At 46.5% G+C, this 26628-nt stretch overlaps 1 protein-coding gene across 4 annotated transcripts in view; it reads right to left on the bottom strand.

Annotated features, from left to right (window-relative positions):
* WNT5B (Wnt family member 5B) overlaps positions 1–26628 on the bottom strand; it is a 141481-nt gene that overhangs the window by 21672 nt on the left and 93181 nt on the right. For 3 of the 4 annotated variants that reach the window (XM_079774393.1, XM_079774392.1, XM_079774394.1), the window contains exons 2-4: positions 14458–14603; positions 12582–12829; positions 7579–7871 (exon numbers count right to left, since the gene is read on the bottom strand). In XM_079774393.1, coding sequence (XP_079630519.1) covers positions 7579–7871; positions 12582–12829; positions 14458–14534 — 618 coding nt within the window. In that variant the 5' untranslated portion in view covers positions 14535–14603. Of the gene's footprint in view, positions 1–7578; positions 7872–12581; positions 12830–14457; positions 14604–14966; positions 15147–26628 lie in introns of those variants that run through there. The other variant, XM_079774395.1, reaches the window with a different exon arrangement.

Raw genomic sequence — 26628 nt, 5'->3', positions numbered from 1 at the left:
GCCTCTAGTTGTTTAATAACATGCTATTTAGCATCCATGTGTTTGAATGTTTTTGGGTGTTTCTACTGTAGTTGATTTCTAATTTCATTTCATTGTGATCTGAGATGATGCTTGATATGATTTCAATCTTCTTGAACTTGTAGGAATTTGTTTTGTGTCTTAACATGTGGTCCATCTTTATGAATGACCCATGTGCACTTGAGAAGAATGTAAATTCTGCAGCTTTGGGGTGAAATGTTCTATAAATGTCAATTAAACCCATTTGATCCAGTGTGTCCTTTAGTCACTGTTTCCTTGTTAATTTTTTGTCTGGAAGATCTATCCAGTGGAAGTCAGTGGGGTATTAAAGTCCCCTACTATGACTGTATTGTTGTCGATCTCTCCCTTAAAGTCCTCTAGAAGTTTTTTGTTATATATTTAGGTGCTCCTGTACTGGGTGTATATATGTTTACCAGGGTTATATCTTCTTGTTGGATCGATCCCTTTAGTATTATGTAGTGACCTTTGTTGTATCCAGTGATGGCCTTTATTTTGAAGTCTATATTGTCAGATATGCATATTGTAACCCCAGCCTTTTTTTCTTTTCCATTTGCATGGAAAAATTTTTTCCATCTCTTCACTCTCATCCTGTGTTAAGTCTTTTGTTCTGAGGTGGGTCTCTTGTAGACAGCACATAGTTGGGTCACGTTTTCATATCCATTCAGCTACCATTTGTCTTTTGATTGGAGCATTTAATCCATTTATATTTAGGGTTATTATTGAGAGGTACTTATTTATTGCTATTTTAATTCTGTGTGCCTAGGTTTCTCTCTCTATTTCTCCTTCTCATTACAGCAGTCCCTTTAGCATTTCTTGTAATGCAGGCTTGGTGGTGATGTACTCTGGTAGCCTTTTTTTGACTGGGAAGTTCTTTATTTGACTGTCTATATTGAATGATAGCCTTGCTGCATATAGTAATCTTGGTTTCAGATCCTTGCTTTCCATTACCTTGAGGACTTCATGCCATTCCCTTCTGGCCTGTAGAGTTTCTGATGAGTAATCAGGTGTGAACCTTATGGGAGCTTCTTTGTAAGTAACAGTTTGCTTTTCTCTTGCTGTCTTTAAGATTCTCTCTTTGTCTTTAATTTTTGGCATTTTAATTATGATGTGTCTGGGTGTAGGCATGTTTTGGGTTCTTTTTGCTTGGAGTTCTCTGTATCTCCTGAACTTGTGTGACTTTTTCCATTACCAGGTTAGGGAAATTTTCTGCCATTATTTCTTCAAACACTTTCTCCCTTTCTGCTTCTCCTGGTACTCCTGCTTTTCAAATATTGTTATGTTTCACATTGTCCCACAGCTCCCTTAAGCTGTCCTCCTATTTTTGAATGATTTTTCTTTTTGATTCTCTGATTGAGTGATTTTTTCAACCCTGTCTTCTAATTCACTGATTGGATCCTCAGCTTCCCCTAGGGGAAGTTTCTTTGTCTCCTCGTTATTGATGCCTGTCTGTGTTTGTGACTATGTATTAGGTATATCTGCTACACCTCTCAGTCTCTAGTGCAGGACAGTGTGAAACATTGTTTCTGTCTAACTACATCAGGCAAAGACTCAAAGCCTCCAGAGACCGCCTCTGTATACAGAGTGATAGGATTTTATCTTGAATTGCCCTCAGGCAATTGTCCACAGGTGTGTTGAGTTTTTTTCCAACAGTGTGGGGTAATTCTGCCTGAAGGCTAGTTGTTACTCTCAGTCTCTTATTGGGCCTCAGAAACTCCGTACCATGGGGCAAGGTGTTTTCCAATAGGGTGTGTCAGCTGTCTTCCCCCCAGGCAAAGCTGCCTGTAGAGCTAATGCCTATGTGCGAAAAATGTCCTCCGCAGTGTGAGGGAATGACTCAGCACAGGAAACCGGGGTGTCTGCCTTATGAACTCTAACTGCTGAGTCCCTGGTCCTGGCTTCTGCTCACACAGCTCCAGTCTCCTCTGCCAGAGCACAAGGTGAGTGGCTCCTCAGTGAATTTTGTGCATTGGCCCTTTAAGAGGGTGCCTGCATTTCCAGCCATCTCTCCTTGGCAGGCAGCAACCCTGCTTCTTTTCTACACCAGATGTTATGTGGGTACCCTTCTCAGTTCTGGTGCTCTCTGCTGGGGGGCCCAGCTTGGGGATTAGACCCCAGAGTTCTCAGTGGCAACCCCCACAGCTGAGATATCTCTCTAGGACTTCAGTTGCTGTCTGTGAAAGCCTGGCCAGCCCTTTCACACCTCAGCCCCTCCTACCAGTCTCCATGCAGTCTCCACTTTCTGTCCTGGGTTGTCAGGGTTCTCTCCAGCGAGTCTTCCGTTGATTATTCAGGAAGTTTTCCTGCATTTTAGTTGTAATTCCAGTTTGGTCCTTAGAGCATGTCTGTGTAGCATCCACTTACTCCGCTGCCATTTTTAATCTCTCAACACCCATTCTTGATAAAAACTTTCAGCAAAGTGGAATAGAGAGAGTATATCTCAATATGATAAAGGCCAAATATGACAAACCTACAGCGAACATCATACTCAATGGGCAAAAACTGAAACCATTTCCCCTAAGAACAGGAATAAGACAGGATGTCTGCTTTCACCACTCCTATTCAACATAGTACCGGTAGTCCTAGCCACAGCGATCAGAGAGGAAGAAGAAATAAAAGGCATCCAAAAAGGAAAGGAGGAAATAAAACTCTCATTATTTACCGATGACATGATATTGGACACAGGAACCCTAACGTCTCCACCAAAAAACTACTGGATTCAATAAATGAATTTGGCAATGTAGCAGCATACAAAATCAGCACCCAAAAATCGATGGCTTTTGATGCACCAATAATGAATTCTCAGAAAGAGAAACTAAACAAACAATCCCATTTAACATTGCAACAACAACAATAAAAAAATCAAGATACTTAGGAATAAACTTAATGAAGGAGGTAAAAGACTTGTACTCGAAAACTACAGGACATTGAAAAAAGAGATAGAGGAAGATATAAACAAGTGAAAAAATATACTATGCTCATGGGTTGGTAGAATTAACATAATTAAAATGTCCATTCTACTCAAGGCAATCTGCAGATTCAATGCAATACCTATTAAAATACCAACAGCATATTTCACAGATCTAGAAGAAATACTCCAAAAATTTATGTAGAACCAAAAAAGACCTTGAATAGCTGCAGCAATCTTGAGAAAGAAGAAAAAGGGGGAGGAGTCACAATACCAGATTTCAAGTTATGCTACAAAGCCGGCATAATCAAAACAGCCTGGTACTGGCACAGGAACAGACATACAGATCAATGGAACAGAACAGAGACCCCAGAAATTGACCCAAGCCGTTATACTTAATTAATATTTGACAAAGGAGGCAAGAACATACATTGGAGTTAAGACAGTCTCTTCAATAAATTATGTTTGCAATATTGGACAGATACATGCAAAAAAAAAAAAATGATACTAGACCACCAACCTACACCAGGAATAAACTCAAAATGGATAAGACACTTAAATGCAAATGGTGAAACCATAAGAATCCTAGAAGAAACCATAGGCTGAAGAATCTCAGACATCTCTTGCAGCAATATGTTTATGGATACATCTTCTAGGGCAAAGGAAACTAAGGAGAAAATAAACAAATGGGCCTACATCAAAATAAAAAGCTTCTGCACAGCAAAGGAATCCACCAACAAAACGAAATGGGAGCCCACTGTATGGGAGGACATATTTGGCAATGATACATCTGATAAAGGGTTAATATCCAAATATATAAGGAACTCATACAACTTAACAAAAGGAAGACAAACAATCCAATTAAAAAATGAGCAAAGGACCTAAATACAGTAGACACCTCTCCAAAGTGGACATACAGACGGCCAAGAGACACATGAAAAAATGCTCAAAGTCACTGATCATCAGAGAGATGCAAATTAAAACGACAATGAGGTATCCCCTCACACCTGTCAGAATGGCTACCATCAACAAATCAACAAATGACAAGTGCTGGCGAGGATGTGGAGAAATGGGAACCCTCATGCACTGCTGGTGGGAATGCAGACTGGTGCAGCCACTGTGGAAAACAGCATGGAGCTTCCTCAAAAAATTAAGTATGGAACGGCCATTTGACCCAGTGATCCCACTTCTAGGAATATATCCTAAGAAACCTGAAACATCAATCAGAAAGAATGTATGCACCCCTATGTTGATAGCAGCACAATTTACAATAGCTAAGATTTGGAAACAGCCTAAGTGCCCATCAGCAGATGAGTGGATAAAAAACTGTGGTACATTTATACCATGGAATACTATGCAGCAGTAAAAAGAAGAATCTCTTACCCTTTGAGATAGCATGGAGGGACTGGGAGAGTATCATGCTAAGTGAAATAAGTCAGTCAGAGAAAGACAAGTATCACATGTTGTCACTCATATCTGGAATCTAAGTAACAAAATAAACTGATGAACGGAGTGGATCCAGAGTCACTGGAAGCATGGAACAGAGTGGGGAATCTCAGAGGGAAGGTGGGGGAGGGTGGGAGGTAATAAGCCAAACATCTTGTATATATATATGCATAACGCATGGACACAGACAATAGGGTGGTGAAGGCCTGGGGTAGGGGGTGGGGGCAGGCTGGAGAGGGTCAATGGGCAAAAAAGGGGGGCATATGTAATACTTTCAACAATAAAGATTAAAAAACAAACAAAAACAACCTCATCGTCACTGATTACCAGAGGGAAATGGGCGTGGGGGGAGGTAGAAGAGGGTAAAGAGGGGATGAATGGTGATGGAAGGAGACTTGACTTTGGGTGGTGAACACACAATGAAATATACAGATGATGTATTATAGAACTGTACACCTGAAACCTATATCATTTTATTAACCAACGTCGTCCCAATAAATTCAACTAAAAGAGAAAAAAGAATTCCCAACCTGGAGCAGATAGAGGCAAAGGGAGAGATAAAGCGCTATAAAAAAGGTGTAGAAGTGGAGGAAGGGGGCCAAAGACAGGGAGACAGACAGGGGAAGGTGTGTAAGTGACTGCAGATGAGGCAGATGGAAGGGAAGGGGCTGCCAAGATAAGGGCCCAGTACAAACAAACAGACAATTAAGGGCAATAAAATGAGGAGCCAGCAGAAGTGGGGTCAAGACTGTGACTGAAATGGGGCCCAGATTAGGATAAATGCCTAGTCACCTCCACATCTATCACAATGCCCCAGGGACAGCTCAGAGCAGAGACAGGAAACAGCCCTCCATGAATTTGACCCCTTGCTAGGAAGCAATATGGGAACTTTCATCTGCATATTCACATGCGCATACCTGGTGATCCCTGTCCTCAGAAACCTACAGGCCATGAGATGAGGTAGAGAATGCCATACCCCGGGAAAAGTACAAATGCTATACTGCAGCTCTGATGCAGAGACTACTATCTGAGATCTTGACAAATGGATAAAATTCGGCCATTTGAGAGATAAAGTGAAGATCTTAACCTTTTTCACCAATCTCTCTCGAGTCGTGGTTAAACACGCAAGGACTGCCTAACAGACTGCTGAACAGAAAGGAAGTCCTGGAGACCGAGGCAACCCCACAGATGCCTGCAGAGTGGATGGTCACCTAAGACAGTTCTGGTCTCTCTGCCCCAGATTATACCATAACAACCACAGTTCAGAGCATTGGCCAGGACCTCTCACACCACCATGGATCAATGCCACCCCTCATACACCCACATGTGGCTAAAGAAAATTGGCCTCAGGATATGCAATATATAAGCAAGACACTGGGCAAGTGGCCAATTCTAATTTCTACGTGACGTCACACTATTGGTGATGCTTAGTCTACACAAGTGTACCATGTGCTACCAAGCCAACATCACAAGATCCCGATTCATGTAAAACACATTCCCAATCCCATTTATTTGCTATTTACTCCCATGAAACATGACTTATTTTTTAATTGATGTATAAGCACATTTTTAGAAATATATTCATATCCTGTTACCCAATTATCAATTAACCAACATTAAATTTCTGGATTTATTTCTTCTCAAGAAACCTCTTCTCTCTTTATTGTTGTTGTTGCTGCTGTTAAATGTATTTTTATTGATTTCAGAGTGGAAGGAAGAGAGAGAGAGAGAAACATCAATGATGAGAGAGAAATAATTGACCGGCTGCCTCCTGAACACCTCCTACTGAGAATGGAGCCCGCAACCCAGGCACGTGCCCTGACCGGGAATCAAACAGCTACCTCCTGGTTCATAGGTTGATGCTCAACCACTTAGCCACACCGGCCAGGCCTCTGCTCTCATTTTTCAATTATCTTGTCTCTGCTCTAACTGAAGTCCCTGGCCTGGACTCGGAGCCAGCCGACTTGACACAGACCTGAGTGTGGCCAACACTCCCAGAAAGAAGTCTGTGAGAGGTCTGTGGGCCCCTGCCCCTATGTCAGAAGAGTGTCCCACCACCAGCACTCAGACCTCTCTACAGGGAGACCTGGGTGCAAGTCCACACTCCTCCCACAATGGCTATATTGGGAGAACCCCCAATTTCCTGGGGCAGGGGCCTCACAGCGCAGCACAGGAAAAGGGGAGTCCAGAGCATGTGCCCCAAGGTGGGGTGTTTATGAACAAGGTACAGGCAGAGCAGGCATGCACTCCCAGAACACCATAAAGACAAGTTGCCCAGTTAGGCTCTGCACATACAATAAAGCAAGCTCACCTCTAAACCTCCAGGTTAGTTTCCACTGAAACCGAGGCTCAGAGTACGTCATATCTTACAAGTGATTGGTGAGGCTATCTGCTTGAGCCTTCAAAGAATGGTTTGTCCTTCACACTTCCACTTACGTGTAAAACTCCCGTCACACAAGTGTTTGCCATTAGACCTAAACGAGCTTTTGGACTGGGTTTCTGGATTGTTTGATGGCAGCTCTTAAGTCAGCTCTCTTTTACCTAAATCTTTAAGAAATCATAAACCCTAGCCCGGGCCAGTGTGACTCAGGTGGTTCGAGTGTAGTCATGTACACCAAAGGGTGGCGAGTTCAATTCCTGGTTGGGGCACATACCCAAGTTTCGGGCTCAATCCCCTATTGGGACGTGTGTGGGAAGCAGGTGATCAACATTTCTCTCTCACATTTCTCTCTTGCTCTCTTTCTCTCTCTCTCCTTCCCTTTCTCTCTCTCAAAAAAAAATCAATAAAATTAAAAAATCATAAACCCTAGACTAAGTCTAACAGCCTAAACTTCCATTCATCCTATCTGTTCAAATTACAAGAGGGTCAGTCAGGACAAGAACTCCATTCCTTATGTCTGAAATTCTGATCATAAGATTGCAACTAAGCCCTATAGGGACAGATGTACTGTGGAGAAATAAGTAAGGTTAAAAAAATGACAAGTGCATGTGCCCGTTGGGCAATGGACCCTTTTGAAAGGGATTAGTTGAATAATGTGGGCATCTAGGTTGGCAGTTGTAAGATCTCCCTAAGCAGGCCAATCCCTTCTTCCATGGCCAGGTCACATCTCAGAGCTCAGCCCAGGAACAGCCCAGTTGGTCTGCGGTGTGTGGGGAGGGGTGGGAATGGGGGACGAGGTCCAGCTCACCCTTCGACCCGCCTCGTTGTTCTGCAGGTTCATAAGCACCCGGCCCTGCTCCTCCGATCCCTTGGCAAAGTTCTTCTCCCGCTCCCGGGCATCCACAAACTCCTTAGCAAACCGGTAGCCGTACTCCACGTTGTCCCCACAGCCGCCCCACAGCCAGTCCCGGGGAAGGTCCTTGGGCCTCGCTGTCCTGCTGCAGCCACATGTGGACAGCTCACCCTCTCGGCAGGCCCTGCTGATGGCGTTCACCACCCCCGCGACACTCACAGCATAGGTGAAGGCCGTCTCCCGGCTCCCTGCAAGACAAGGCAAGACGGGGGCGAAGGAGGTCAACTCTCGAGTGGAGGCTTCCTCCCCTCTGCCTCCTCCAAACCCATGCCGCCACAGCCGCCACAGCCACCACAGCCGCAGCCGTAACACGCCCACGAGTGGCCTTTCACTTCGCATGACTCTAATGGTTTGAAACTTCTCTTGATAATGAGCTGAACTTTACCTACTCTGCCCTACCATATACCAAACAGAGGGACTCCCCCGCAGCCCTGGGCTTACACTCACATCCATTTCAGAAGTTTATATGACCAGGAGATTCCTAGGAGGCAGACCTCCACGCAGGAGAGAGTGGACATTGAGGAATTTAGGAAACACCTGAGACCAAGAGAATGAGAATAAATACAGGAATGGGACTAAAAACAGGACTCTATTCTCACAAAAATCTCTCCCTTACAGAGGGCAATTTTTCACTCTATGAGCCACACATCTGTCTTTTTATTGCTACCATTATCTAGCTAGAGCAGGAGTAGAAAGTGAACTGGAATTACAACATCCAGAACCATCCAAGCTGTCTCCAGGTCTTCCACAGGGTCCACGCTGCCTCCCAACCCCCAGCACTGGGAACCACACCTATGGGACCTCAGCAGGTCTCTCCAAATACCCGGGTCATTTCTACTAGAAAAGCCGTTCCTCTATTGCTGTAGAGAACCACTTGAAAACTCACATGATATATGCTCTAATTCAATAAAAATGTTTACAAAAAATAATACTCAGCCACCAGGGAAATGCAAATCAAAATCACAATGAGACACCACTTCACACACATGAGTATGGCTATCATCAAAATGACAGCTAAAAAGTCGGGGGGAATATAGAAAAACGGGAACCCTCATGTACTGCTGGTGGGAATGTTCAATGGTACAGCTGCTTTGGAAACAGTCTGGCAGCTCCTCAAACATAGAATTACCACATGACCCCGCAATTCCATTCCTAAAATATATCCAAGATAAAGGAAAACATCTGTCTACATAAAAACTTATACATGAATGTTCACTGTAACATTATTCATAAAAGCCAAAATGTTAAAAAACAAACAAACACACACCTCACATTGTCCATCAGCAGGTATATGGGTAAACAAAAGGTGGTCTTATCCATACAATGGGATATTATTTAGCCATAAAAAGTAATAAAGTACAGTCCTGGTTGGTGTGCCTCGGTTGAGTGTCATCCCATGCACCAAAGGGTTGCCAGTTCGATTCCTGATCAGGGTACATGACCCAGGTGTGGGTTCAATCCCCGGTTGTAGGTTCAATCCCCGGTTGGGGTGCATATGGAAGGCAACCCATTGAAATTTCTCTCTCACATCGATGTTTCTCTTCTCTCTCTCTCTCTCTCTCTCTCTCTCTCTCTCTCCCTTTCTCTTTCTCTAAAAATCAACAAAAACATATTTTAAAAGCATATTGTATTAAAAAACTAATTAAGTACCGGTAGAACATGGATGAACCTTGAAATTATTATGCTAAGTGATCACTTAGCATTTTGTGTCTATACTGCACCTCATATAAAAGGCCACATATGATCCCATTTATATGAAATGTTCATAATATGAAAATTCATAAAGACAGAAAGATTAGTGGTTACCCAGGGTTTGGGGAGAAGGGGAGAGAAATGAAGAGTGATCTCTAATGGGTATGCAATTTCTTTATAGGGTTCTGGAATTAGATAGTAGTGCTCATTGCACAATCTTGTGAATATACACTGAACTGTATATTACTTTATATTTCAATAAAGAAATAAGAAATAACATTCAAATGAACTCAGTAATGGAAGGAAGAGAGTGGCTTTTAGCGGGAAACTGAGATTCCATCCTGATCTCAGCTATTAAACCAGACAGAACTTCTGCTCTCCATGGTCAGAAGTAGACATACCACGATTCTGTCTCGGCCGGTGGAGAGGGAAGCAGTCTGTAATTAGGAGGTCTAGGGTGATCGCCTTACCCTACGTTTGGATTATCTAGGCACCACACAGTGAAGTTTGCAACCAGACCACACGGGAAAATTAGTTTTTCTCAATTAACCAGGGGCCAGCTTCTGGTCAGGAGTAGCCCAAGTGGACTAGGAGTAGCCCAAGAAAACCCAGGGATGTAGGAAGTCACACCCATGACTCAGCGATCAGGCTCAACATCTGAATCAGCGCTGAACCACTGCCAGAGACCAGGGCCGATCCGGTCTGGGGGCGTCAGACTATGAGCGAGAGCTCCCAGGATGTGAGAGGCTCTTAGGCAGGAGGGAGTCATGCCTGAGAAGTCTTCCCAGAATGGGGCGTCAGCTGGCTCCCGGGGGCAGGAAGGAGCCTCTGAAGCTGCAGTCCAGAGCCACATTCCACCCACTGTGAGCATTCCTTTTACAGCATTCCTCAGAGAAGTGGGTTGGGTTCTCAAGGAAACCCATTCCCCCTTCTGTAGTGACTCTAATCACCAGAGCATTCTTATATTAAGCTGAAATAGGCTTCCCTATAACTTCTGCCTGCTGGAGAGGCACCATCTAATCCCTTTTCCATATGACAGCCCTTCAGTATTTGAAAACAACTAAGATGCCCTTTATTCGTTCTCTTTTCCAAGCTATATATGTCTGATTTCTTCTTCCAGTCTTTAGCAAACATGTTTTTTAGAGCTGAGTCACCCCTCTCAGAATTGCCTTTTAAAATAGGGGACCTGAGGCTGAGCGTGATAACGCAGGCAGTACGCGCTCTGAGGGGCCTCGCCCAGCAGCATGGCTTGGAACCCTAACCTGTCCTGAGTGAATTAGCTGTCTCGTGCAGTCATTCTGCCTCTTTCGGCTGGGGCTTCCTTAGGTCCTGAGTGCAGGTGGCAGCATGTGGGTCTCAGGTAAGCTTGGTAAGTAAGGCTTCTAGTGCTCTTCTCAGAAAGCAAGAATGGATAAGCATGGGCGAAGGGTGTCTATATATGAAACAACTCAAAGTGGAAACTCAAATCATATCAAGGAAAAAGGCCGTTAAACCAGCAGCTATTAAAAAGACATTCCTCTAGTAGGACGACAGGAGCCAGCAGGATAATCTTACGCCCTCTCTGTTCCAGCTGCCAGGAAGGTTCCTCCATGCTCCTCTCGGTGAAAGGCCAAAGGCTCCCCCTGAGCTGCTCTGCAGCCGCTTCAGAGAAGGAAGGGATCGTGGGAAGTCACACACAAGCCAGCAGTGAGAGGACTCACCAGGGGAGGCATGGAGGACAGCTTCCCGGGAAGCTGCAGAAAGGAACGGTGAACATAAAGCAGACAGGTAGGGTCTGCGTTCACAGGCCATCCCACCGTGCAAACCTGTACCCAGCAGAGTTTTCTACTCCGGCCAACACTTTTCTTTCTAAAGTAAAAAAGGAAAGCCTCACTTTCTGGCCTTCACTCAAACAAAACAACACATGGAAAGGATCTGGCCAACATCAGGCATACATTAGGTTATTCCCCTGAAGTGATTAGGGGTGCCTCTCTCTGCGCTTGGGCCATCCTTGTTGCCCTCACCAGAAACCCAGGACAGAGGGTGCTGCTGACCGAGATCTTTACCAGGAAGAAGGGACAGATACTAAGTATATTTGAGAAGAATTGATAAATTATCACCAAATCTCACTTAATCCTCAAGTCCATTCTTTTGGGAAAGTTGCCCAGTAAGACTGTCATGAGAACATGAGCATCCTTTTGTGAATCTGGAGTTGACACTGAAGGAAGAGCGAAGTGAGGTTCAAAGTGTACTTTCCCCTGGTCCTCACTTCTCAATATGTGGAAGGGGAGGGAGAGGAAAGAGGTCAAGAGGTGGGGGGCTGCCAAGTATAGAGGGGATGGGAATCTCAACTCCCTAACTCCCTGCTGCTAAAATCATTCTTTGGGAAAACTGCAGCCTTGGGTAACTCCAGAATGTCTTTTGAGGGGAAGCTGTTCTGAGAGAATGTGAGATAGGGACTTCAGTGCTCTAACACCTTCCTTTTATGGCCCTGGGGATAAGACCCAGTAGAATAAGGCCGGATTTCTCAATTTCTTGCCAGGGAGAGGAGAATTACATTTCAAAAGGACCTAAAACAATTAGACCCCAGATCACACCTCCATCTAAGCAATAGGGCAGCGAAAGAATCCTAGACCAGGAGTGGGAGAGGGGAGAAAGCTGGAATCTGGGGAGAGTGGCCCTCTCATCTTTCTTCTTCAGTCTGTCCCCTGCCCCCACTTTCACACACACCCTTTCAATGAAAAAGCCAGGACTGGATCTGGGTTGGATTAATGACAGCTATCACCAATTTGGCTCAAAGTTTCTATCTCTCTCAGGGTCCAAGTGAAAGAGGCAAAAAGCTTACAGACATTCAGGGCAAGGCTCTCAAAGGAGGCCCTTGTGCTGCGTGAGACAAAGGGCACTGGTGGTGGGCGGCTTCCCAATTCTCTCTAACTCAACTCAGATGCTCTGAGCCCTTCCCAGAGTGAGTCACGCTGGCAGCCCAGACAGGGCGAAGCTGGAAGAGAGGGTTAGCCGAGCACTGAGCTGTGCGGCTAGCACATCCTCTGAGACGCCGCTGTCTGCGTGCACCTCCCTCCCCCCTCACAGGCCAATTCCAAGCCACGAGAAAACCCAGTTAGACGCTCAAGTGGGCTCTCTCTGCCCATCCTGGGAGAGAGAGCATGCGTGCACCCAGGCCAGGTGAGCGCAGCTCCTTCAGCCAAGCCATGTCTGTGGCTGCTTACCGATCTGCATGACCCTCCCAAAGACAGAGGTGTCGTCCACGGTGCTGCAGTTCCACCGCCGCTGCCGGAACTGGTGCTGGCACTCCTTGATGCCCATCTTGGCTCCCTCCCCTATGTAGGCCATGTGCTCCTGGTACAACTGGCACAGCTTCCTCTGGCCCGGGGAGAGCCCCGGGAGCTGGCTGCACACGGGCTGGGCACCGATGATGAACAGCTCAGGTCTCTGCACCGGGTTCATAGCTAACGACCTACGGCAGCAATTCAGAAAGGGGAAAGGAGTGAGCACCTGCCTGAGTGCCGCAGTACGTCATTCATCCATCACAGTTATTGAGTGCTTTCTGTGAATAAGACCGTGCAATGAGGGCTGGGAAAAGGAAATTGGGGAGCCCTGGACAATGTGGCTCGATGGATGGACTGTCATCCAGTACACTGTAAGGTCATGGGTTCAATTCCCGTCAGGACACATACCTACGTTGTGGGTTCGATCCCTGGTCAGGGTGCCTACAGGAGGCAACCGATTGACGTGTCTCTCTCACATCAATGTCTCTCTTTCTCACTTCTCTTTCTCCCTCACTAAAATCAATAAAGAAAATTGGGGAAACTGAGGCATAAACACAGGTGACATGTGAGATATCAGATGCCTAAGACAAACTTGAGCTTCTGGATCCAGAGCGATCAGACAGAGGAAGGGTTCTTACAGCTGGGAGAGGAGCTTTAAAAAATATATTTATTTTTAAATTTCTATTTTTTTTAATCCTCACCTAAGGACATTTTCATTGATTTTTAGAGAGAGGGGAACGAAGGGAGAAAGAGAGAGAGAGAAACATCCATCAGTTGCCTCCTGCACGTGCCCTGATTGAAGCCAGGGGTGAACCTGCCAAGGAAACCAATCCGAGACCTTCCAATGTATGGGACAATGCTCCTCCCAGCTGAGCCACGCAGCCTGGGCTGGGAGGAGTGTGTATAAGGAGATGGCCAGAGTGTGAGCTGGCTCCTAAAGAGCGTGGGGCAGGAGGAGAAGGAGACAGGCAGGGCAGGCTATATTCATTTGAGGCAGAGGGCAAAGAGAGCCAACAGGAGGGCACATGACTTATTCCAGGAGTAGGAGTGATTCGTTCACTTTGGCCTAACCGCAGGATGTGTGATGGAAAGCAATACATTCCCTTAACTGGAACTTCCCCTTATGCCTTTAAAATCTAATCCAATTTACATGCATTGCAATATATCCTAAATGTCTTCACTTCCGTATCTGACCCACACATCCCCTAATCCACTCTTTATCAGTTCAAGGGCTCTCCCTCTGGCTCATCATCCACCAGACACAATCAAGTGTTAAGTTAGACGAAAAGGCTGTACAATTGTCATCTGAGTAAAAATTTGAGCAGGGCACAGTCTGTGCAAAACAGGTGGTGAGTGCCTACCATTTCCATGTTGACTTGGCAATGACAACAGTCTTTAAAACACAAAAAGGAAGACAGACATGATGCTACAAATCCCTCATCTTGTCCTCAGACTTATAAAATAGAAATTCTACTCTCCTTGCCCCTACCAGCAAAAAATAAATAAAATAAAAACCATCCAATAGCAACAAAAGAGATATTTTTAACCACCCATAGAAATGGTGGTAGAGCCAGGAAAAGGGGAATGCAGACAGGATCAAAGAAAAAGCCAAATGAACTAACCCTTTATCCTGTGGAACCTTTACTTCTGGGGGCTTGAGAGAGAAAAAGGGCTGTGCTAGATTTCCTGGGATAAAAGAGGGCCTCAGGATCCCTATGAATAAAGGAATGATCACGACCCACCGTGACCTTCTCCACATTTCAATTACCAAAGGAGGCGTAGGTTGTAGAGTAGGACTTCAGCCCCTCTCACTCACCACCAGGAGCTGGCTTCGGCGGGGAGCTGAGCCCAGCTGGAGAGCAGCGCAGCAGCGAGCAGCAGCAGGCCTGGCATGGTCGGCCTCAGCCCTCCCCAGCGTCTTGGGAGGACCCCTGGGACTGCCAGCTTCCAAAACTGGGCTCCCTGAGAAAACAGAAATGGAGGGAGAATCAATGTGGAAATGCAACAGATAGGGGAGGACCAGGAGACAGGGGAGTGAGCTCTGGGCTGGCTCTAACATCACTTGCTGCTCTCCCAAAGAAATTCAGCCTCTTTCCAACCTCCATTTCTTACTGTTCATCTCACCACAGGATTGCCTTGATGTCTCTTACCCCAAATTGTGAAGACCCCACTCGAGGCCTAATTCCAAAGGAAATACAAGCTGAGAAACCAGAAGAGAGAAATGAAAACACACTACTTCAGGAACAGAGCATGTGCTATGCAGCATTTATGCAATGCACATCTGCCCTTCCAGAACGAGAACCACCCCATCGCCCTCCTCTTTACCTCTCACGCCTGCCAGAGGTGGATGTCTCTGGCCACCAGGCTCTTTTGTGGCGCTAAAAAACAATTGGTGAGTTGGCTTGACAGCCAAACAGGAGTTTCCCTCTCAATCTGTAACCTTCTCACTCTAAAGTTTTCCAAATCCCAAAAGTTGTTTACCGGGAATAATAGTAGGGAGAAGGCAAGGACTTTTCACTTTCTCAGGGCAACTTCTCTGAGAAATGTAAAAGCCTACAGCCAGCCGGGGCCCTAAAGCTCTGGAGGCCGGGGCGTGCCTCCCTGGGTGGCCCTCATCCCTCCCCTGTGCTCAGGGGCCCTGTGTCCCAGCAGCACCTACAGCAGAATGGGGGCACCTCCTGCTCCTCATCTGCAACCCTAGCCTCTAACATCTGTGCTGAGCAACAACCCCTTCCCTGGTGGCATGAGAGCCTCCCGCAGCTTTTTGTAACTACCGGTATTCCCCGCAAACACCTTTCCTGGAGTCCTTGAAAACCTACAGAAAATCCAGCTTCTGGATCCTGGAGCAAGTCCGTAAAAACACGCCCCTCCGACTCACCCTCACCTCGTTTCCCCCGTAGCTTTCATCCAGGGCGTGACCCCTCAGTCCTAGTGAGTCTTCTTCCCACTACCCCTTAACACCTCCAACCTTACACACACAAACACACGCTCCCAACGCCCCCACCCCCACCTCACCGCGCAGTTCTGGGTCACCAGGCTCTCCGGGAGGGGGCGGCAGGTGCTTTGGGTCATCAGCCTGGCAGGTATTTTTTGTCCTGGGGCCACCAAGAGAGGAAGGTGGCCTGAGCTAGATCCAGGGAAGCTGGGCCACAGCCTATCCCCACCCCCTTTTGGTTTTTCTCCGTGGGGTCTTAGTTGGGGCCAGGGCATCAACAGGCAGGTGTGTGAGGTCAGCAGGGGGCAGATCAAAGAAAAAACTCGCTCCTTCCCCTTTGTCATGCAGAGCTAGCTCGGAAATGATCCCGTCTCTAGCCCAGCGGACTAACAGCTCCCCACACCCTACTTCCCAAACAGACCTCCCCTCCTCTAAAGGATGCCCCCTCCCCCTCTAACCTCTACCCCCCATAAATCCTCCCCGTCCCTGAGGGCAGAAGGTCTGTGAATGCACTGACTGGAACCAAGAGAGATGGAGCAGAGATAGGGCTGGCACCAGAAGCTAATGGCTTTATGGAGGGGAGGGACCAGGTCCAGAGTAGGGAGGACAAGAGAAAAGCTTCAAAGACTCTCCTTGTCCAAACATCCTCAGCTCCACCTACCAGTCCTTCTTGGGGACTCAAGAGTCAGAGCTGCCCCTACTCCCTGTGGCCCTCCTCCCTCCCACCCACATGGCCAGCCCACCACCAAGCCTCCTGCAAAACCCCTACTCCCACCGACACACATCCTCACACATTCCCATCCAGAGAGCTGAGCTCTTTCTCCAGCTGGTGACACTTCTTATCCCCATGGATTCCCCCTCACACCAGTGTCTCTCACTCTGTCACACCCTTTCACCAGGCCCCTGTGAAATCTCTCTGGCTCTGCAAGTCCTAGGTGCAGCCGAGGCCACACTGGAGCCACTGTTTCGGAGCCAAGGACGGGAGTCAGTGCCAGCTAACAGTCACTGCGGCTTTGACACCCCAGTGCCAGGCTGACAGGTGAGCTAAGGCCAAACTTCCAAGAGCTGCTAATCCCGCCCCTCCGTGCTTCATAAACATAAACATAAACATAAACATAAACTAAGACAGGCTCACTCCCAGCAGCCGCCTACCAACTTGTGCTTTCCATCAAACTCTCATTAAAAAAAGATTTTTAAAAACTTAAAAAAGAAAGAAAAAGACTCTAGCATGTATGGTGGCCTCTTTCTCTGCCTTCCAGATGCAAGCCACCCCTCTGAGTGGTCACCAACCACCGCCCTCGCCCGCCCTCATTTGCATTCTTTGATTTCCTCAGGCAGGGCTAGGAGGAGAAAGGTGGATGCTGGTGACTGGTTTCACGAGTGTGGGCAGAATGGAAACTTGCCTCAGTGGGACTGGGGAGGAAGGAAAATGTGTGGGGACTGATGGTTTGGTCTTAATGAGTAGGACACATCAGAAGCCCTGTTTGTGGGCCACTGCTGAGTTTCACAGCAGGTCTCAACCAGGGGAGACTGTTCCTTGTATGGGGAAATAGGTGCAGTAATTATCCCAAAGGCAGGGCGAATTCTTTTTGCCGCCTTTGTAATAACCAGAGTTTCCCCCCAAAACTATATAGTTTCTCTTTCCTATGAGAGGTGTCATTTCAGAGCCACCAAACAGTTAAGTACAAGAGAATCCAGGGCCTCTTCTTCGGTAGTGACTGGGAGGTTGCAGGGATGGGGAGATGCAACATTCTCCATTCTCCACAGGGCCCGCATGGGCTGATCAGACACATCTGCTCTGCTTCTTCATTCAGCCATTCTTTTGTTCAATAAATTCATTAATCCAATATGCACTAGGGCCTCATGTGTCCCAGTTACTGCTCTAAGTGCCAGAGATAGGCAATGAACAAATAAATTCAGGCAGGGTATAGGGGCACTGACCCCCCACCCAGTCCAAAATCAGCATATAACTTTTGACTCCCCCAAAAGTTAACTACTAATAGCCTACTATTAACTGGAAATCTTACCAAGAACAGAGTCAATGAACACATATTTTGTATGTTATATGTATTGTATACTATATTCTGATAATAAAATAAGCTAGAGAAAAGATATTATTAAAATCATAAGTAAGAGAAAATACATTTATAGTATTTATTGAAAAAAAATCTGTGTATAAGTGGACCTGCACAGTTAACATCCATATTTTTCAGGGATCAACTGTACATAATATGTTAGGTCCTGTGAATATTATGAGAAAAAAATCAAGCAGGGACTAGAATCAAGAATAAGGGGTGATAAGCCAGTCAGAGAAAGAAAAATGCCATGTGATTTCACTATGTGTGGAATCTAATGAGCAAAATAAACAAACAAACAAAATAGAAACAGACTCATAGATACAGAAAACAGGCTGGCAACTGTTAGAGGGGAGTGGGGAGTGGGCTGGATGAAAAAGGTGATTAAGCAAAAAAAAACCCAAAAAACCACACACACACACACAAACTCATAGACACAGACAACAGAATGGGGATTACCAGAGGGAAAGGGGGTGGGAGGGGAGGTAGAAGAGCGTAAAGGTAAAGGAGGGATAAATGGGATGGTGAACACACAAGCAGATTACATATTATAGAATTGTACACCTGAAACCTATATAATTTTATTAGCCAACTAGAGGCCCGGTGCACGAAATTCGTGCACGGGGGTCCCTCAGCCCAACCTGCACCCTCTACAATCCAGGAGCTCTCAGGGGATGTCCTACTGATGGCTTAGGCCCACTCCCCATGGTTCTCTGCTCTCTGCAGGGCCTGGAGGTTTCCCTGCAGCCATGGAGATGAAGCCCCCATGCCGTGCTGTCCTCTCTCTGCCTGCTGCCGCCATGCACCATGCGAAGGAAGCCCCAATGCCCTGCAGTGTGCTCTGTCTGCCAGGCCTGGGAGCTTCTCCGACAGGGACACACTAAGGAAGCCCCTATGCCCTGATGTCCAGGCTCTGTCTGCGGGGTCTGGGGGTGTTCCCACCGCCACCTTGCTAAGGAAGCCCCCAAGCCCTGCTGTCTGGGCTCTGTCTGCTGAGCCTGGGGGTGTTCCCGCTGCCTCTGCTCTAAGGTAGCTGCCATGCCCTGTTCTCCGGGCTCTGTTTGCAGGGCCTGGGGCTTCCCCACTGCCACGCTTAGGAAGCCAACATGCCCTGTTGTCCTGGCTCTGTTTGCAGGGCCTGGGGCTTCCCCGCTGCCGTGCTGAGGAAGCTGCCATGCCCTGCTGTCCTGGCTCTGTTTGTTGGTCGGACAGGCCAGACACTCCAGCAGTGGGGCTGAGGTGACTGGGCGCCGCCATCTTGTGGCTATGGGGGCCGCCATTTTGTTGCGGAGGTACGGTTAATTTGCATATTACTCTATTATTAGATAGGATATCACCCCAATAAAGTCAATACAAAATTTTAAAAGAATAAGGGGTAAAAACTTACGTTACGTAGGGTCCTTGGGGAAAGCCGCATTGGGAAGTACCTGCCCAAACCGCTGTGTAGGTGGAAGGCAGCAGGGGACCGCCCTGCTGCACATCTCCGACCCTGTGGCAGGTCCCGGGTCCTGACCGAGACGGCACCGCCTGCTCTACCAGCACAACCAGAGGGCCGCGTGTCTGCAAACAGGAACTCCGGGTTCTCGTCCTTTTCCTGGTTGGACTCAGTTACCAATTTTCATTTCCTTAGGGGGCTGTGGCCATCAGCCCAGAGATAGGAGACCAAGGAGAGAGACTTGGACAAGTGGAGCTGAGACCCCAGCAAATCCGTCCTTAAAGAGGTATCTCTGTGCTTTCCACACACACTGCAGACTGTGCCTGTGATGAAAACCTCAACCCACAGGACAAGGGCTTGGAAGGGTTATTAGCTGCTCTGCTCACAAAAACCACCACTGGGTGTTCAGGACTTAACCAGCTTATGAGTCACACAGAAAATGGTGCCCATCCCACACCTGTCCCCCTGCTTCAGACAGGCACCCTCAAACCTAGAAATTTACCAAGAAATAACCAAGATGCTGGATGGGAGCCTTCTCACGGTTGCCACTGGCTAATTCTTGCTGGGTGACCCAGTGAAGAGCTACTGAATGCAAAATTTAAAAACGCACTTGCTCTTTTGTTAACCTCCCTGGCACAGCAAGGTGAACAGCTCTAGCAGTCTGCAAAGGGGATGCTTCCCTCTGTGAACGCCTGGCTGCACTGCCATCGCGTACTTGCCTGTTGTTAAATTACCTCCATGGGGTCGGGGCGGATAGAGGAGGTGCAGGAATGACAGCTGCCATCCCAGTCTTCTCTTTCCTTGCTCACTGCATCTCCAGCACCGTAAAGAGTAGAGAAAGACCCTCTGTGGATCTTGACTAACACCTCCTGAAGTGTCCATCGCGTTCACTCATTTCCTCCCCTATTTCCAAGTAAGTGTTTACCCTCCTTACAGCTCAACACAGAACAGTTCTTTGTGGTCTAACCCAGATAGCGCCAACAGGTCTTCCTAAAATACGGATTGAACATCGTAATATTTCCATTTGAAAACTTGCAGTGGTTCTCAGTTCTTTAACCATCCTAAACTTCCCAGCCTGGCCTCATTTTCCCTCGTGGTCTTCTCCTGGATTTCCAAATGCAGGCCTCTTTTCGCACCTCTCCTTCCCCCCTCCCCCCCCCCCCCGCCCCTGCTCCTAGAACAACCCTGCTTTCCCCACAAGACCTCATTCTGATCTCTTCCCAAGAGGCATTCTCCTCTCCAGCAATCCAAACCTTAGACTACTTCCAAGTCCATGCTCATGGTTCACTTCCTCCTTGATTAACCCAACACCATGAAACTCTTTCCACTTACTTGGGACTCCGTTAGCATTTATGAGTTCAGGTATCTACTCAGCACGACCAGACATGCTGTCTTGGAGCTGTGTGTATTTCTTACTTCTCCAACAATCAGAAGTTTCTTAAAGATGCAAACTTACTTTTTCTACTTTCCATCTATGCCCCATGTGCCCAGTATAGTTATACTAGGCAGTAATAAACGGTTCTTGGTTAATAACCAGTGACATACCTGATATTAGTGAACATTTATTGAGCACCTACTACATGCACTGAACCAAGTGTTTTACATCCACTTTTCTAATTTAATCTTCACCAAAATTCTATGTGGTATATGACATTATTACCCTCACTTTGAATACAAGGAAACCAAGGTGTAAAGAGGTTAAGTAGCTTGCTCATACAGCAATTGAATGGTAGACCCTGGCTGGGATTCCAGATCTTTCTACTCTTTCCCGACAGAGATAAATACATCACATCCTTGGTAGTTCTTCCCTGTCCCTGGAATATAACAAGCCCCCTGCCTTGCTTTTCTTTTCACTATTGCCCTATTGCTAAGGCTGTGAATAGCAGTACAGTAAATCAGCCCTGACCAGGTGGCTCAGTTGGTTGGGTGTTGTCTCCTACACCAAAAGGTGGCAGGTTTGATTCCCAGTCATGGCTTATAATCAGGTTGTGGGTTCGATCCCTGGTCAGGTGCCTGCAGGAGGCAACTGATAGATGTTTTGCTCGCTCTCCCTTCTTCTCTCTATAAATAAATTTAAAAAATTTTTTTATAAACATGCAATACCTATTTAGTCAGGGGCACTGAAAAAAAAGGTAAATCAGATAACAACATCCTAATTCACAGGAAGTAGCACAAAAAGCAACGTTAATTTAAAAAACAACAACAACCACCAGGCTGATTGTAAAGTCACTGGTATAAACACACACACACACACACACACACACACACACACACACACACACACACAGCCTTGTCAGTGGGGGAAGAAAGCCAGACTTCTCCCAACCAAAATGATGACAGGCTGCTTAAGGCTGGAGGAATTAAGATAGAACAACAGTTTTAGAGAGCTGGTGTTTATGTGTATCAAAGGTTCCCCATCTCCTAAAGGATGAAACCAAACACCATCACATTACACAAGTCCTTTCAAAATGTGACCTTGCCAACCTTTCCATCTTGTTTTGGTTTTCACTTTGTGCTCCAGAAACCCCAAACTGCCTGCCTATCCGTACCTCCTCACCACCCCACACCTTTGTGCTTTGCTGACTTCTGGGAAGGGGTTGCCCTCTCTCTGTGCAAATCAGGCTTTGTCCTTGAGGTCACACCCTCAAAGATGCCTTCCTTGACCATTCAATCCAAAGCAGGCCCCCACCTCTGTCTTTTTCTCCCTAGCTTCTTGCATGTTTTGCCACATTTAATATAACGTGGCACAATTTGGCATGTTTATTTGTATTTTTGTTTCTTTCCTCATAAGCTCCGCAAATGGTCTTATTCACGATTTTCTCCCAGTGGTTGGGATAGTGTCCAACGGTACCTAGTATGTGCTCAATAAGTATTTGTTGATTGAAAAAGAGAATAGCCCTCTCTGGTTCTCCAGGATATAGGACACAGGCCACTGAGGTCAGCCTGTCATGGAGACAAAGGAGTCCTTTGGCTTCCATATGGCCCAGCCCATTGACCAGCAAAAAAACTGCTTCTACTGATGTAGTCCCTTATTTGGGAATCTAATATCAGATATTAGCTGAGATTTTGGAAATTCCAAGACCCAGTTCAGTCTCTACCTTTTCAAAGACACGTGAACTCTTTGACTTCTAATCCTGCTTATCCTATATAATAAAGATGTAATATGCAATTGACCATCACTCCAACACACAAGATGGCCGCCCCCATGTGGTCAAAGATGGCCAGCCCCATGTAAACACAAGATGGGCGCCACAAGATGGCCGGCAGGGGAGGGCAGTTGTAGGTGATCAGGCCAGCAGGGGAGGGCAGTTGGGGAGGACCAGGCCTGAAGGGGAGGGCAGTTGTAGGTGATCAGGCCTGAAGGGGAGGGCAGCTGGGGGCGACCAGGCCTGCAGGGGAGGACAGTTAGGGGTGACCAGGCTGGCAGGGGAGGGCAGTTTGGGGCAATTGGGCCGGCAGGAAAGCAGTTAGGCATCAATCAGGCTGGCAGGGGAGTGGTTAGGGGGTGATCAGTCTGGCAGGCAGAAGCGGTTGGGGCAATCAGGCAGGCAGGCAGGCAAGCGGTTGAGAGCCAGCAGTCCTGGATTGTGAGAGGGGTTGGGCCTAAACAGACAGTCGGACATCCCTCGAGGGGTCCCAGATTGGAGAGGGTGCAGGCTGGGCTGAGGGACAACCCCCCTCCCATGCATGAATTTTGTGCACCGGGCCTCTAGTTATACTATAATGTGAAAAGGTCAAAGACGTTGCTCCTAGAGGTGGTTTGGTCTAGCTAGGGGAAGTGGAAAACCTACTCTGAAATGCAGAACAGGTGAAGTGCCTGAGGAGTCCAAGGGAGCAGTCATAGACAGGAGGTAGGACTGGAGTAGGAACTTAAAGAATGTGTAGGCTTTAAATAGGAGGAAAAGAGCAAGAAGGACTTCACATAAAGATGTGGTTTGGTCAAAAAGAGAAAACTTCGCCCTGGCCGGGTGGCTGAGTTAGTTGGAGTGTCCTCCCATGCACTGAAGGGTCGTATGTTCAATTCTCAATCAGGGCACACACCCTGGGTTGCGGGTTCAATCCTTGGTTGGGTACCTGTGGGAGAAAACTGGTTGATGCTGATCAATGTTTCTCTCTCATATGGATGTGTTTTTTTTCTTTCTCTCTCTTTCTCTTCCTCCCCTTTCCTCTCTCTCTAAACTCAATTTTTTTAAAAGTTAAAAAAACACACACAAACACACATATCCTCTGGTGAGGATTTTTTAAAAAGAGAGAAAATTTGAAGGATAGGAGAGATATTGCAATATGTGAAAAAGGATTTTTACAATTTTCAATGTTCTCAGAATCATTCTTCTTTTTTGTTAATCTTTATTGTTGAAAGTGTTACATATGTCCCCTTTATTCATGTAGTCCCTCTAAATTCCTACTGAGCATTCAATATCAATTGTCCAGAAAAAGCTCCCATGGTCACAGGCTTCTAGTTTCTGGGGGCATCACTGTAGGAATGGGGCCATCGGCTTAGGGGATCAGTCATCTTTTGACCATGAAATGATGGCTGAGTAAATCTTCCTGGACAGCCAAGAAGTATAGAAATTCAGATGCTGATTGATTATTCAGTCCCGCTTATTCTCTGTGCTCCAATTCTCTTCCTGATCCAGGACTAAAATCTTGGTGTCATTTTTGACTCCTTCCTTTCCTTTACCCTCCATGTCAAATCAATTGTCAAGGCCTCTTGACCATGTTTCCATAATATTTTAAAAATTTACTCACTACTCTCTATGCCTACTGTTATACTCTGAGCTATTGCAAGAGCCTGCTAATTGCCCTCTTTTCCCTCCAACAAATTGCGTCTTTTGTCCCATTCTGATCTACTGAATGACTGAATGAATTCCTTCCATATTTGGTTCTCTAATTTCCAAGGTAACAGCCAGCTTACCAGGTTTCTCAAATATGGTCCCCAGACTAATAGTATCATTATCACTTGGAAACTGATTAGGTAAACAAATTCTCAAGGTCCACCCAGACCTACCGAATCTGAAACTTGGAGGGTAGTGCTTAGCAATCTGTTGATTTAACAAGCCTTCTAAGTGATTCTGATGCCCAGGAAAATTTGCAAAACACTATCATAAAGCCACCTATAGAATATGTCATTAATTAAAGCACTAAATTGTTTAAGTACATATATGTATGTTAATGGCAAATTTCTACATATCAATGCCTTAAACTAAAGACTTCTGGGAGCCATGGAACCACAGAACATATAGAAACCAAGCAGCCCCTCTAGGATGAATAAATATGTCCATCTACTTCTACTCTGATGGCCTACATGTATGTAGACCCTTGTAATTAATAAAATGCTAATTCATTTAAAAGTGCTACTGATGATTGTGGTGATGATTGTACAACTCTAGGACTACATTAAAAACCATTAAGGCAAAAGCTGGTTTGGCTCAGTGGATAGAGCATCAGCCTGCGGACTGAAGGGTCCCGGGTTCCATTCCGGTCAAGGGCACATACCTGGGCTGCAGGCTCGATCCCGGTAGGGGGTGTGCAGGAGGCAGCCAATCAATGATTCTCTCTCATCACTGATGTTTCTATCTCTCTCTCCCTCTCTCTTCCTCTCTGAAATCAATAAAAATATATTTAAAAATAAATAATAAAAAAACCATTAAGTTGTACACTTTAAACAGGTGAATTGAGCGGTATGTGAATTGTATCTCAAAGCTGTTAAGTTTTTTTAAAAAGTGTTCGCAATGATGCAGCCATTCTACTCTCCCAGAGAAGCTGCTCTGGACACCAGCATACACCAAGGCAGCAGCTGTCCACAATCTCATACTGTAAACAACACACAGATCCATCCACCATTGTGATATAGTAACACGATGAAACAGTGCGGAACTACAGTAACATGCAACAACATGCATGACTCTTACAAACATGATGTTGAGGAAAGAAATCACTAAAGAATATATAAACTACTAGAGGCCCAGTGCAGTTTCATGCACCGGTGGGGTCCCTCGGCCTGGCCTGCTGGGATCGGGCCGAAACTGGCTCTCAGACATCCCCCGAGGGGTCCTGGATTGCGAGAGGGTGCAGGCCAGACTGAGGGACCCCACCGGTGCACGATCGGGACCAGGGAGGGATGGCGGGAGGGTTCCATGGCATGTCTGGCCCATCTCGCCCAGTCCCGATCTGCCAGACCCCAGCAGCAAGCTAACCTACCGGTTAGAACGTCTGCCCCCCTGGTAGTCAGTGTGTGTCATAGTGACTGGTCGAACGGTCAAACAAATAGTTGGACACTTAGCATATTAGGCTTTTAATTTATAGCAGGCGTCCTCAAACTACGGCCCGTGGGCCACATGCGGGTGTTTTTGCCGTTTTGTTTTTTTACTTCAAAATAAGGTATGTGCAGTGTGCATAGGAATTTGTTCATAGTTTTTTTTAAACTATAGTCCGGCCCTCCAACGGTCTGAGGGACAGTGAACTGGCCCCCTGTTTAAAAAGTTTGAGGACCCCTGATTTATAGGATGATTCCATTTATGGCAAAACTATATTGTTTAGGAATCCATTTGTAGGTGGTCAAGCCATAAAGAATAGCAAGGAAATGATTACTGTAGATGTCAGGGGAGCCCGGCAGGTGTGGATCAGTGGTTGAGCCTTGACCTATGAACCTGGAGTTCACAGTTCGATTCTCAATCAGGGCACATGCCCAGGTTGCAGGCTTGGTCCCCTGTAGGGGGCATGCAGAAGGCAGTCAATCGATGATTCTCTGTCATCATTGATGTTTCTGTCTCTCCCTCTCCCTTTCTCTCTGAAGTCAATAAAAAAAATTTTTTTAAATGTCAGGAGAGTGGTTTCCTCAAGGGTGGAAGAGGGCATTGTGGCGAGGACGGAGCAATAAAGGAACTTCTGGAGGGCCAGCAATGCTCTATTTCTCAATCTGGGTAATGGGTAAATGGGGGTCACTTCAAAGCCATTGATTAAGATGTGCATACATATGTTCTATGCAGTTTTCTGTATGTGTTACATTACACAAGAAAAACATCTTAAAATGAGAAAAAGTCTTATCCATACCTAACGGTTTGAGGGGATCTTTATATATCTCCTCAGTGGAAAGTACAGCTACAGTTTCATGGGGCACATGACCTTTGCAGGGGGCTGAAAAAAGGGCGCTCAGATCCGAAAAGAAACCTCTGCTTTATACACATGCTAGGAAATTTAGGTACAGAGACAGCCACACCCGATAACTATCTGAGAGCAGGTGGGGGGGGGGGGGGCGCTGGCGGGAAGCGCGGGGTTCACTGCAAACCACACAGGACTTGCCAGGAGCACGAGGCCAGATTAACTACACATGAAGCAGCCGCCGCCAGGACCATGCCAGGAGGCAGCTCGGCATTTTGCTTCTTCTCTTCTCACACCAGGAGATGAGGACCTGGCAAAACCACCTCTGTCTCTCTTTGTTTGTTTGTGTTTTTTGGCTTCTTTGTCAACTATTACTATTTTGTCCTGTAGCTAGCTGTTTCTCTTACATGAATTTTTACATAGCTACTATTCTCCCGTAAA

This window comes from Cnephaeus nilssonii, assembly GCF_951640355.1.
Source record: "Cnephaeus nilssonii genome assembly, chromosome: 6".
In the NCBI taxonomy this organism is placed as follows: Eukaryota; Metazoa; Chordata; class Mammalia; order Chiroptera; family Vespertilionidae; genus Cnephaeus; species Cnephaeus nilssonii.
This window is presented reverse-complemented; position numbering and strand designations above follow the sequence as displayed.